The sequence below is a fragment of the Pipra filicauda genome, unplaced genomic scaffold, assembly GCF_003945595.2.
Source record: "Pipra filicauda isolate LSUMZ 115617 unplaced genomic scaffold, ASM394559v2 scaffold137_size4652046_pilon, whole genome shotgun sequence".
Lineage (NCBI taxonomy): Eukaryota > Metazoa > Chordata > Aves > Passeriformes > Pipridae > Pipra > Pipra filicauda.
The window spans coordinates 4,130,703-4,144,623 of record NW_024103851.1 but is presented as its reverse complement, the minus strand read 5'-3'; the positions used below and the strand labels follow the sequence as shown (position 1 = coordinate 4,144,623).

Sequence of the window (13,921 nt, the reverse complement as noted above, 5' to 3'; positions counted from 1 at the left end):
GCACTGTACATTAGAAACCATTTATGAATTTTGTACATAACAGCATTTGCCCAAGTGGATGAACTGAAGAAGATTATCCCAATGAAAAATGGTTTTTAACTGTCTGCTGTAGTCAACAAAGCTGATCTTCAGACAGTCATGTCTACTGAACAGACTGCCTGTGTGTTGAGAAGATTCCAGGAGAATAATGAAAAGGAATCTAGAAGACTCAGAAATTTTTATCTTGCAGTATATGTTGATATAATGTAGTATTAATACTGTCCTCACAGCTAAGAATAATACAGAAATGTTGCCTTAAAACTATCAGCCAAACTAGGAATCTTGTCTGTGACAAATATCTCTTAACTACTCCTGTAGCCAAGGGATTTCTCCTGGAAATATCTGAAAAGGGAAATGAAAGCATGAGAATAGCATTTGAATTTGCTACCTCTTTGAGGAGGACAGATGCTTAAATCTGATTATTGAGGGCTCTGCCATTATTAGAACTAATGGAAACCATCAATCAAACGTTGCTCTTTGTTGACTTTACCCTCTGTGGTGGTGGTCACTGGTTCGAGTGACCTCCTCAGTTGCTTGTACAAGACTTCCTCGACTGGAAGATTTTGCGATTGTTGTTAGGAGAACATGGTGAGTATAGCAGAGAAAAGCAAGAGAGCATCCTTCTGGCTACAGCTGTTAGTTTTAAGTTAATTCTACAGGTGAACAAAACTGTATTTATGTAGTTCTGTAAAAATTTTTGGTATTTTGCATTTCATTGTTGCTAACTCCTGGCAAACGGATTGTGTGTACTTGCTAAAGGGCCAGCCTTGCCATCTCTTGTAAACAGTGTTCTGTTTTGAAGGTAGCTCTGTGTAGATGTGGAATAAAGTAACAGAAATAAGGGGGGAACAATTCATGTGTTCCACACCATAATGTCATTATTTCAGTATCATTTGTCGTATTCAAGGTATCCTTATGTTAGAGTGGAGATAAAACACAGGCAACATGGGCTCTGTTGGACACCAATTGGAGGCCTGTAGAGATACCATAGAGCCTCTAAAATGACATCTGAGTTTGACCTCAGCTGACCCAGCAAATTAAAAGAGTAATTCTATCCAAAGTGAATGAAACATAGCAGAGACAGGAGTCTGTCTAGAATTAAGATCAAACATGTCATCAACCCACAGAGGATAAATCCAACTGCTTACTCTTAAAAATATGCAGGAATAAATAGAATACAATAGCATTCACTGGTTGTACAATCTGGACAACTTGCGAACAAAAGCTGAGAAGAAATACTAGTTTATGTTGTACTTGTCCTTGATTGAATTACCAATTGTTCTGTTTCTATTTTAGGTTATGGTCAGACTGGTCCAGTGGTTCAGAGAGGTGGATATGACTCCATTGCCGCTGCTGTTTCTGGTCTCATGCATATCACAGGGCATGAGGTATGATGCTTAACCTACAAATTTAATACGATCTCTATGCCGCATACCAAAACTGTTTGCTGCATGGAACAAGTTAGCCTATGCTAACACATCTGTTATGCCAGCCCTCCAAGAGGTCTCACCTCTGGGAATCTAAGATATCTCACTCCAGGCTTCCAAAGCCAATGTCCCAGAAACAGAAAATGAAAGAAAAAAAGAAAAACCCTAGATCTCCAGGGAATAAATTGACGATGTATGCTAACCTGTTAGTGGCCACTTGTTGTCACTTCAAGAGCTGTAATAGACATGTTGATGCCTGGATAATGGAACCATATGTGAAATCTCACCGATGCTTGAATATTGATATTCCCTCTTTAAAAGAGGGAACTGTGAAGCTATGTAGATAACTCTGACAAAAAGTTTTTTCAATCATTCTGCCTGGAAATAAGCAGAGAGATGCCATTAGTGGTTCTGGAAAGCTTTATGTGCTGCTAATCCCACTGATCCTTGGTAGTTGCAGTAGTGCAGGAAGCGTGACCGAGGTAGTTTAGTATCTGGATTCTAGGGATACATAAAATGTGTGTCTTCACCTCAGAGAAATGGTGGCCAAATAAGCATTTTCTTATGCTGTCTTGAATCACCTACAGATGCAAGGAATGTGGCCTCCAAATGTCGCTTCTCAAGTAAGGTGGTGTTACTAGTCTGTTCTGTGCTTTGTAAATGCTACAAAGTGTTCTGTGGTGGTGCTCCTGATACTCTGGAAGCAGTAGGACAGATCTCTATGAACTTGCATGCCCTAGATAAACAAGGAGTGCATAAAGTTTCTCTACTTAGTGTCAAATACTCATGTTTGAGTAGGTTGTTCAAAGCTAACCACACATGATTTGGACTCAGCTCTACTGCAGGGTTGATAGTCTGCCAAATAGACTTGTTTTCTGCTGAGAATAATGGCAAACATCAGAACTCTGTGCTTGTGGCAATTATTGTTACCAGAGTTGTCCTTTCTATTAGGAAAAAAAGAATAAAAATCAAGCATTGTTTGACTGAATGAGCTGAAACATCTTGTGCCTAGTGTCCTGAAACTGTTTGTCCATTTCTGCCATGTTATTGGTACATACTTATAGGATGCCCCATCTCAGAACACGAGAAGATATGAGTGCAGTCCTTATGGCTCTTACTTCCCTTCAAATGTGTAAGGCACGTATACACTAAGCAAAGACTGATCACAGTAACTGTAGTGTAAGTAAATTTTACATCTGGACCATTGTTTGCAGGGTGGAGATTAATATTTCCAGTACAATGCCAGAAACTTCATGCACATTTCAAAATATACCAAACAAAATTAAAAGGGAGTATAAGCTGATAGAATGAGCAAATGCTGTTAGTGCAACACAAATAAAGGAAAGGATGTTGAAAAATTGAAAAACGTAGGATTCTTGTAAAGCTTTTCAATGACATGGGAATGACAGAAAATACAACTGTTATACTGAATAATTGCATATAAGTTCTATTATGAGAGTAATAGTCCTTGGTGGCCATTATGAAGATGATGGATTTTGTTAAAAGATTGTATTAAGATCTGCACTGGAAAACCAGATGTTCACATCACCTCACCAAGACTTGAGGCAATGTAGTCATAGGAATTATTTAATCATTGTCAGTAACAGCTTTGTCTGTTCACTGGGGCCTTTTAGTAATTCATTCAAACTTAGTCACTCTTTTGCATGATTAAAATAAACATGCTAAAACTTGCTTCTTATTTTTCTTTTTTTGAAGTTGTTCATATAGTATTTCCTCAGTTTCTCAAAACCATTTTTTGATGTATAGAGGGACAGTTTTCTTTCAAAGACTCAAGTAGTCAATGACTCCAAAGAAGCAAATGTGGCTTTTGTTGATGTTGTGAAAATTTACTCAAGTGGCTTTAAAATCATATTGTATACTTCTTTGAAAGTTACTTTGAAAAAGTAAAATCTTCCATGTTTTTCTTACATTTATATTCATGTGACTGAGTTATGTTTAAAATTCCACAAAACTAACTCTGAACAAAAGCAGAAAACCTTGTTTCAGTCAGCATGTAGAAAAGTGGCCAAAATAAAGAAGAAAAAAGAATCTTACTCACTCTTGTATGGTGCTTTTTAAAATAAAGCTTAAATTATTTGTTGACCAGATAACATGGAATTTATATACTAAAGGTAATATGTTCATTTGAAGCATACCCTAGTAAACGATTTTTTTTTCTTAAATAAAATAGAAAAGGCCACTCTTATAAACTGGAAAAGGAAAAGTTATAACAGACAGTGTTGGTTTTGTATTGCATTGCAATAGCTATAGATAATTCAGCATAACATCATCAGTACAACAGTGCTCTGTGGAAACTTAGGTAAACAAACCATTGAATGTGCTTGCAGGATGATTTTAGAGGCATCAACTTATGCAACAGACAAATTACAATGAATTTGAGCAGGAGCAACAAAATATCTGCATACATGACTGAAGTGCTTACTATTGAGGTATACATATTTACAACTCTTCACAAAGCATTTTAATAATAGGATACTAAACTTTTGTCCTGTATCTGACTTTTTAAAAATGTATAGATCCAATAGAAATACATATTCCTGCATAAAAAAAAGAAGTCAGTGTTTTACCTTTTCCTGCCTGGAAATAGAAGTTACTGATATCACTTAATGGTAATAAGTTTGAAATGCTTCTGAGCATATTCTGAACCTGGAAATCAAGCTATAACTTCTGCAATATTGTGAAGTTACAGGCACAAACAGATGCATTTGTGCTAGTGTGATTTTTGCTGGTTGTACAAAACCAAACACGGTAGAATACTATCTTTAAGTCATGTGTTCATGTACAGAAATATACATGGAATTCCAGCTCTTACACATGTGCTTGATTACTTCTGTATTAGAAATGTATGACACCTATGAAATTTGAAATTCTAGTGTGTTTATGAGGGGAATCTGTTTTGTATAAATCGGTAACACAAACCCATTTTGAATGAAAGTAGTTGCTTCAGGCCACATTCAGGTTTTCTTTACATAAATTAAAATATGCTAAAGGACAAAGTTTGCCCTGATGACACTTTTATTGTCCTGGATAAAAAAATTTATAGATATATCCTAGTTAAACACCACATTCAAGTTTCATATTTGAGGAACAGAAACTTTTTACTTAATATATTCAGATATATCAGTGCCAGATGAATATCCTTTTGATGAACATTTCTGTTCATCATTCCTTAATGAACAAGTATTTCATTAAGGCAATAACTTGAAATTAATTAAATAAAGCCCAATTTGAATACAAATCCCCTTGCATCTCCAAGTTGATTATTACATGGAGTTTTCAGTATTCAAAGTATCTTTATGGTGGTGCATTCTTTCCTGCTGAAGAAATATTTTTGTTTTACTGAATATCAGACAGCAAGACATGATTGGGATCTACAATCCAGAGAGAGCATTTTTCAACTTAAATTCGAACAAATTATAACAAAGGGGTACACCTGGTATATAGCTCAGAGCTGTTGAAAAATACAGCCATTGCTGGTTCATATTAGCTCCAGCAACTCTTTCACATCTGTAAAGACTACTGGACTTAGAATGCTTTTATTAAGCAGGTCATTTCAAAACAATTTTCATTTTTAATGGATGATTTTTATATTATTGTTGTAAGTTTGGGAATAGAAAATATGTCAAAGAGCAAAAAATAGGTTCAGGAAAGGAAGCTTCCAAAACATGTTGTGGCTATCTCTGGGCCAGAATATGCTGACAAATTGTAAGGAATTTAGCAAGCAGCAAAAATTAGGCATAAAAGTGTAAACTGGTCATAAGATTGAGCACAGTGATAAGTAAAGCACAGTGATGTAAGAAAAGGTCCACTCTACTGGCGTGAATCTTTTTCTTTTCAAATGAGAAAAGGGCATGTCCTGGTGCTGCACCTAATTAGGGTTCAACCCAGTCTTTGAGCCTTGATGCAGCTTTGTTTGCTTAAGGCACTTCTCCCTGACTAGGACTATATTTCGTCTTTCTACCAGAACAGTAATACCACTTTTGGCTGAGAGAGGTGGTGGTGTTTGTTACTTTTGAGTAATTTCCTTGTATCAAAGATGCTGTATAGGTCCTTACTTTGTTCATGTAACTGAAGTAAAGTTAGCTACATAAAACTACTGCTGTGCTGTCAGAAGCTCTGTCTAAAGGAAAGTATTTCTGTGTGTGTGGAGCTTTATCCTTCATGTAAAGCAGCTTCACTTCCCTTCTTCTGCAGGACAGAGATGAAAGCCTGAATGAATCTGTTTCACAGTACTTACAGCTAAGCATCCTACCACCGAAAGGCTGTTTTATGGTACAGGAGCTGATTAAAGCTGATTAAGCGGTGAAAAATGGCAGCTAGTCATGAACCTTGGTAGGAAAGACCAAAGAAGGCTAGAACTTGTGTGGACTTGTTCAAAATTATAGGTTGTGAAGTATTAGGGTAAAGTAAAGCTAACATGTTAAAAATAAGAATAACAATATAGTGCTAGTAGTTTGCAGGAGTGTTCGGTAAAGGGAAATCATGAAAGTATTTTAGAAATAAAAGTTAACTTTTTACTGAGGCAAATAAAGTGTTTGCTTTTAAACAGTAGGTAGTTTAGTACTTGATGAGGAAGGTGTGGGAATCAAGCAAATTCGTATGTAATAATCTATTGGAATAGTCCTGATTTCTGAATCTTCAAAGTGTAGTTTTCTCATTCAAGGGTGAAATTAATGACACTTTGAAAATGATGAAAAGTGTTTTCAAACTAAGAATGTTGCTGCACATGTGTTTGCAAAATCTAAAGTATTTTTAATTTTTTTCTCAACTCGGTGAATGTAATGAAATTACTGTAATGAAGAAAGAACAATTTAACAAACTGAGATCTTGCAGCAGATAATAGAGGGGAAACATTTTTAGGTTTGTTTTCTTTTTTGCATTTTATTTCTTAGTGATAGCTCTGCAGATCAAAAACATTCCAGTGCTAATTAGTTTTTTCAGTAGGCCTTTGCACACATAAAACAGAACAACTTTCTTGCCTGTTTTCCCCCAGAGCTGGGTACAATGAGAGTAGTAAATGACTGGAACCTTTGAGTTGTCTTTTCTACTGGGAAGGTGAAGTTGCTTGGTGTAGAGTGTGGAGAAGGAAGAAATAAGAGGTTCTTCAAAAAAGTAGTACTTCCTAAAGCAGTGTTCACCTTAATGTTGTGTGGTTTACATATCAATCTATAGATATCTAGGCTATAGATAGCCACAGACTAATCCTTACTGCAGTTTGAATGAGAGTAATTCAGATTTTTTTTTAACTTTGTCATATTTGATACAGATTTTATAATTTTTAGTCACTTCCATGATATGAATAAAATAGCAGCCTTTTCCACCTTACATAGGAAATATTGTCCTACTACCTTTCATTTCAAAATTGCTCTATTAATGCAATTAATAATAAAATTATTTTAAGAAAAATATTGTAACTTATATATGACTTGACACCAGATTTATGTAAATCCTGTTGGAGTGCAAAAGAAAAAAGATGGTGAAGATTAATTTTCTTACATGAAGTCAAGACACTCTTTTAAAAATAATTTTAATAATTATCAGTTACTCTTGCAATCTTGATTACAAGATTACTATTACAATAATTACACTTAGAAGCTTAGATATGGCTAATTAAAATAATTCTGTATATTAAATTTTATTGAACTTATGCTACATTAGTTTAAATACATTTATGGGTACTTCACAAGCAGTTATTATTTATCAATTATACTGATTTTGAGTTGTCTTATGATGGGTTTATGGGGGAGCTAAAGGTCTGGAACAGTCCCATTAGCTTTGCACTTCTATTTTTCTTCAAAACTTGAAAATTAAAAAAAAATACTTCAAAACAAGGAACTGCTGATCACCTGACCTCAAACTTTTCAGAATAGGAAATGGAAGAATGTCTCAGAAGAAGCACTTTTAAGATCTTTTGATAAAAGCCTAGCTGGACTGAAATTAGAAGTTCATTTTGCCATTGATTGCAGAAGGGTTGTATTTCATGCCAATGATTACAGAAGTTCTGAAACACATGAGTAAAATGAAGATTCTTCCCTTGATGCCAGAAAAGGGACGACATACTGAAAAAGGATATTTGAACCAACAACTTTTCAGTGATTTCAGTCAGAAGGTCAGGAATTTGCCTGTCTTTACATGTGTAATGTTTACATGTCTAAACAAAAAGTTGTTCTTTTTTTCTTACTAGAAGCCTGAAGTGTGTATACTGGAAAATACAACACTGACCTTTGACTGGGGGAGGGACAGAAGAGAAGGGAGAAAAAGGGAGTGAGAACAATGAAGCAATATGGTTCTGCCTTTCAAACAGACAGGCACCTGTGTCAGCACACCTTGGAAACTGTTTAGACCTTTGGCTTCTGGGCATGGCAAAATTTGGTCTTCACTGGCTTCTCTTGTGTCTAACATTATCTCTTTTCTTTTTGCACTGGTAAGTTGAAGCATTATGTTATTAGGGACAAAAAGTTACATAGCAAATCATTCACAATTTGCGGTATGCAGCATCATAAAGCGACAGTTCTGTGTACCTGCTGTAAGAATATCTGGTTTTCAGTGGTGGTTCTTATACTTCAGTTCACTCAAAGATACTGATTTCTGGCATTGACTGCAACTCTTTGAGTGCAACCATCCAGCCAATTTCTTATCCGCCAAGTGGTCCATCCATCAAGGTCATGACTCTCTAGTTTAAGAGACCAGGATGTCATGTGGGTTAGTTACCTGCACAAGTCCAGGAAGATGACATCAGTCACTCTTCCCATATCTACAACTGCTGTAACCCCATCATAGAAGGCCACTAAATTTGTCAGGCACAGTTTGCCCTTAGTGAAGCCATATTGCCTGTCACAAATCACCTGCATACTTTCCATGTGCCTTAACATAGCTTTCAGGAGGATCTGCTCCATAATCCTGCTGGATATGAAGATGAGACTGATGGGCCTGTAATTCCCTGGGTCGTCTTCTTTCTCTTGTTAGAAATGGGCGCTATGTTTCCCCTTTTCCAGTTAGTGGGAACTTCACTGGGCTACAATGAGTGGCTTAGCCACTTCCACTGCCAGCTCCCTCAGGACCTACATCTGATGTATGTCATAAAGTCCAATAGACTTGTCCATGTTCAGGTTCCTTAGGTTGTCTTGAACCTGCTCTTTTTCTACAGTGTCTGGGTCTACAGTGTTGTCTTTCCAACAAGTACTAGGATGGTTGAAATCTCCTATGAGGACCAGGGCTTGTGAATGTGAGGCCACTGTTGTCTCTCTGTAGAGGGCCTCATCCACACTGTCCTCTTGGATGAGCAGCCTGTAGCAGCAATGTAATGTCACCTGTAACTGCCCTCCCTGTGCTCTCCATCAGCTTTTGATCCATCCCCAGGTGGAACTCCATGCGCTCCAACTGGTCATTTATATAGAGGGCAACACCATGTCCTTATCTCCTCTGCCTGTCCTTCCTAACGAGCTGATATCCTTCCATTCCAGCACTCCCAGCATAGGAGTCATCCCACCATGTCTCTGTGATGCCAATAAGATCATAGCCCTGCACAATTGTATTGTTTCTGCTTGTTTTCTTCCCTTTTTTTTTGTTTGTTTTGTCTATTGTTTTGTTTATCTCATTTTGTTTTGGGGTGTTTTTTTCTTTAGGATGGGGAGCCAGTTAAACTGGGAGTAGCAATGACAGATCTTGCTACTGGGCTGTATACATATGGAGCAATTATGGCTGGTTTACTTCAGAGGTATAAGACAGGAAAAGGGCTGCACATTGACTGCAATCTCTTGTCAACTCAGGTAGGAGTTTTAAAAAAATTTCCTTTTGTTTCCTTATTTTGAACCTAAACCTACCATTTGGACACAAATTAATATGCATTAGTTACTACAGCTAATGATGACAAATAATAATGACACTAGTGGCATTAGTGATAGTTTCCTTATTCTGCCACTCTGGTAGTGACCATTTTATATGACATGGTTATAGTTACTGTTGCATTAAGTTTGGCTTTCACTTTTTACATGTTCTTGGAAAACACAGGTTAATCAAGGTTTATAATATCTCTGAGATTTTAACAGTTGTAGTAGGTGATTTGAGATAAGACAAGTATAAGTGGTGAAACTGGTTTTTGGGGCCTTGGCACTGGGCAGTGTTAGTATCAGAGTGGCTGAATAACTTGAGCAAAATCACCCAGAGTAATCAAGTATCACCTAAGTTTCAAAGTAATGTAGTCCAGGAAGTCTGCCTTTTGGCTCCGGGAATTAAAGAATAAAGTAAACTTGAAGATGCAGAATTTTTTCTAGACGTATTGAAGACAAAATTGTTTTGATCATGAAAGATATACCATATACTACAAATAATGAGAACTTTAAATTTTCTTTGAACAGTTAAGCACCAATGGTGCAATGATTTATAATTTGTAAAAAGAAAGTGATGTTGGTATGAGCTGCGTGTGATTGGATGATATGTTGTCTTGCTGATGTAGGTACTTGCTGGTACCAAACGGGTATTTTTTGCAGAGGAATTTTTGTTTATGTTTTAAAATGTGCATCAAAATTATATGAAGTTCTAATCAAAGCTACTACAGTGTTCCATTTTTTTCATCTTTATTCAGTTGTATTTGTCTTCACATTGTATCTGTCAGTACAGTTGAGAGATGACAGTGCCCATTGTGCAGGTGGGCCAGGTGTGAGCAGGAGGTTGGGCAAGATGATCTCCAAATGTTCCTTCCCACCTATATCATTGTATAATAATAGTGATTAAGACTAATGATTGAGGTTGCTCTTGTTTTAGTGCCTACTGCTCTTGTCTAAATACCTTCCAAAATCAGATCTGGAAAGGAGGGGAAGCCCTTGCTTAAATCAACAAAGAAATTTTCATTTGTTTCAGAACAAATGTTTGTAAGGACTGAATTTAATTATATGTAAACATATTTGTAAATAGTGTGTCTGCATTTGAGAAGTGTAATAAGCAGTTTAGAAAAATATTTTAAATGTATGTTAAATACCTTTTAATAGTTAGGGGATTTTATTTTTAAGATATTGTAGTGTTCCATATTATGGCAACTTGTCCTTGATCTTTTTCATTTCTAATTTTATTAAAAGGATTTCTGTTATTTTTTATTAATGTATTTTGGTTTTGTTTGTTTGTTTGCATTTTGTTTGTTTGTTTTTTTAATTCCTTATTCCACCGTTTTTGGCTTTTTTTTTTTTAAATGAAACTTTCTTGATTTTTATTAGATATTTTATCAAATGCTGAAGGTAAAAAGAGTTAGGTTTTGCTGTAGCTCTTGTATTTCAGCTTGCTACCTCATTTGTCTTTGGAATCTTTTTTCTTGGTTAGGATAGATTTAACTCTGCACAAAAGTGTTCTTATATTGCAGAATTTCTGTCTGAACTTTTACACATTGTCCTTTAGGCCACTCACTGGGATACATAGGAAAGGGATTGAAGACCTGGATAAGTGTTAGTGAACAAAGCATGTGAGGTGGTGTTTGTCTTCTATATGCTTAGCTTAACTGAAAAAGTACTAGATGGTGAAGGGAAAGTTTAGTAGTTTTTTGAGATTTTCAAACATTAAGTTGTTCCATGCTTGTTACCAAATTATAGTTGTCTAAAAGTTATTAACAGGTAATTCCATACATGCACATTCTCATTGAAAAATAAGTGGTTTTATTTACTTCAGTGTTGGATAAATTAAATAAGTTGGTATTTTGGAATAGTGTATGGGTATAAAATGTTATTCAGAAAATGGTGCTTTTTTTTTAGATAATCCTGTTACTTCAGTCCAAATTAATTTTAGGGTGTTGGCCCAAGACTGCAATGAGAACATATATTCAGTTAGAAGAAATGTTTGTAGATGAGGTGCTAGAGTACCAAAAATAAACCCATGTGATCAATTCTATTAAAAAAATGTGTTAAAATGAATGAAGTAAAATGTAGCTGACTGTTGAGCCTCCCTCAGAGAGAACATCTAGTTTTTCTGGTTAATTTTCTTTCTTTTTGCAATACTGGTGGTTATTTGTAAGTATTTAAGGGTGAGTTTAATAACAGTAGCACAAATCTGAAAATTAAATAAGTAAATAATAAAATTGCTCTTACAGGACTTCTGATGGTAATGGGTTTTTTAAAGGAAAGTTAGACAATTACTGTGATAAGATCCATGCTTTCACAGGGATTAGGGTTTTACATCCAAGCAAAGATACCTAAAACTAGCTCTTCCTCATGTGATGAATGTTTAAAAAGAATGACCTTTAGAAGTTTCTCATGGATGCTGCCAAAACTATAAGGAACCTAAAGTTGTAGACTTTTGGTTTGTTAGATTCTTGTTGTCATTGATTAATGATGGGATCTAGAGGTCAAACAGATGCATCATGATAACTTTTCCTTCAGAATGAGTTTCATTGAAGTGTAATATTTTTTAATGAGAAAAAAGGAATTTTCTGTGTGTAAAATAAATGCGTTACTGGACCGTCCTCCTATTAATAGTGTTGCAAAAGCAGGGACTTGTATGAAACTTTTTGGTTTTGCCAGCTTTTCATGCACTGAGCTAACGTAGGAGTGTACTTGCATCTTTTGTCCAGCCCTTTGTTTTGAACTGAGAATCGTGAAGCTGACCAATACATATGTCTTCATTGGTCAGTGTTGATGTCTTTGATTATGTCAGAAAGGAAAAAAAAAAAAACCAGGAATTAAGGCACTCGATTAGAAAATCGTGAAAACTGCATGGTTTATTTTATAGCAAAAAAACCTAGCATGTACATGCCCATCTATATCTGTGCTATCACTTTTCTGCATGCCTTATAGGATTGCAAGAGGATTTTTTTTTTTCCCAGAGGGTAGGGCTGGAAAATGCTTTTGATACTAATTTCCTGCACAGATATGCAAATGACAAAGAGCATTGAGCTGAATTCAACTGCCAATGAAAGTGATCTGAAGCTTTTTAAAGAAATATCCCACTGACTGGCAAGTTAGTTTTGTATTTAACTGGTCTGTGCAGCACCAAATTATCAAGTGAAATCCTGTTCTCTGAAGATATATTATTTTTAATATCTTAAAAAAGACGTCTTTCTTTCAAATTCTGTGTAGCAAACACTTATTGCTACCCAAGAGGATTTCTTTTCCCATAACAAAATAGGATTCTCTGATTTTGTTGACAAGAGATACAGTGACTCCTAGGATGTGGTTTTGCAGTGAGCACTAATTTTCTATATCTCTCATCTATAAACTTTTAACCCATGTTGTACAATTCCTTTGAAATTTTTGACTTTTAGATGATTCATAGTTGTCAGCTCCTGACCTTTCAGCATTTAAATAGTGTCCTTTAGATGATACTAGTAAATAAGAAGGAAGTGGGTTTTGGATTTGGTTCCAATTATGCAATTGTGCCTTTTCTTCTGTTGTGGCTTAAAAAAATCTCTTGGAAGTTTTAATATCCTTCCTTATTTAATTACAACCAGGCTTCAACAAATACTGTAATAAGTGGGTTTCTTTTGGATTGAAAATCTGCAAGAAGTATTTTACATTTAACATTTCTGCAATTTTGAAGTGTATTTTTTCCCAGATTCCACAGACAGGATAATGTCGTTAATATTCTTTGTATTATATGATTGTTCATCAGGCACTTCTCTGCTTCTAATTACTATGTTTTAGTTTGTATTTGCCATAGTAAACTCTTAATCTTCTTAAAATTTTGAAGTGACCCTAAGAAAACCTAGAAAATTGGTATAAATTATTTTCTATATTCCATCTCTGTACTTAATTTGACAGTGAGTTTACTCAGGTAATGATGAGGTTTAAAAGCTATTAGTTTTTGTTTCTGCATCACATTTTCTTGAGATCACTGTGTTTAAGGCTTATCTATTTAAGGTGCTTTTAGTGCTGTCTATTCAGGGCTTTCAAGGCATGTCTTTTACAAATTATTGGGTATGGGTGAAACTGGGAACAATTACATACTTCCTGTAGGACATGTATGGCATCACAGAATCCCTGAGCAGTAAGTTGTATGACGAATATCAATCTTGGAACTTAGATACTGCTCAGGTTCTTGACTGTGTCTTGTTATCTGCTTGCTGACAGTCATGAGTTGACTGAATACAGAAAGAAAATCTTCTTTTTTAGAGGTCATTGTTTCTGGTGACTTTGGAGGCCAACTAGGAGGACTGTAACAGAGTTGTCTTGTTTTGGGTATGGTTTGAGTAAGAGGGTTTTTACAAGGTTATAAAATGTCATCTTTGCAAAACATTGTATTCTTAATCTCCATCATAATAAAAAATTGAGTATGTGCTATATGGAGATGTCATCTTTTTCACTGTATAGCTCCGGTACTGGAATAAAATCTGAATTAATACGAACATTTCTTTAAACATCTACTGTGCTGTAAACTCTTTTCTTGGCCACAATTCTTAACAATTTCCACTGAGGACATCAGTGTAACTAAGAACAGAACTTATCCCTCTGGGTTTT

At 35.5% G+C, this 13,921-nt stretch overlaps 1 protein-coding gene across 3 annotated transcripts in view; it reads left to right on the top strand.

The window, feature by feature from the left end:
- The window catches only part of SUGCT (succinyl-CoA:glutarate-CoA transferase), a 316,900-nt gene that overhangs the window by 36,901 nt on the left and 266,078 nt on the right, over positions 1–13,921 (top strand). For all 3 annotated transcript variants that reach the window (XM_027712013.2, XM_027712011.2, XM_039378409.1), the window contains 2 exons: positions 1,336–1,427; positions 9,113–9,256. In XM_027712013.2, the coding sequence (XP_027567814.1) occupies positions 1,336–1,427; positions 9,113–9,256 (236 nt within the window). The remainder of the gene's footprint in view (positions 1–1,335; positions 1,428–9,112; positions 9,257–13,921) is intronic.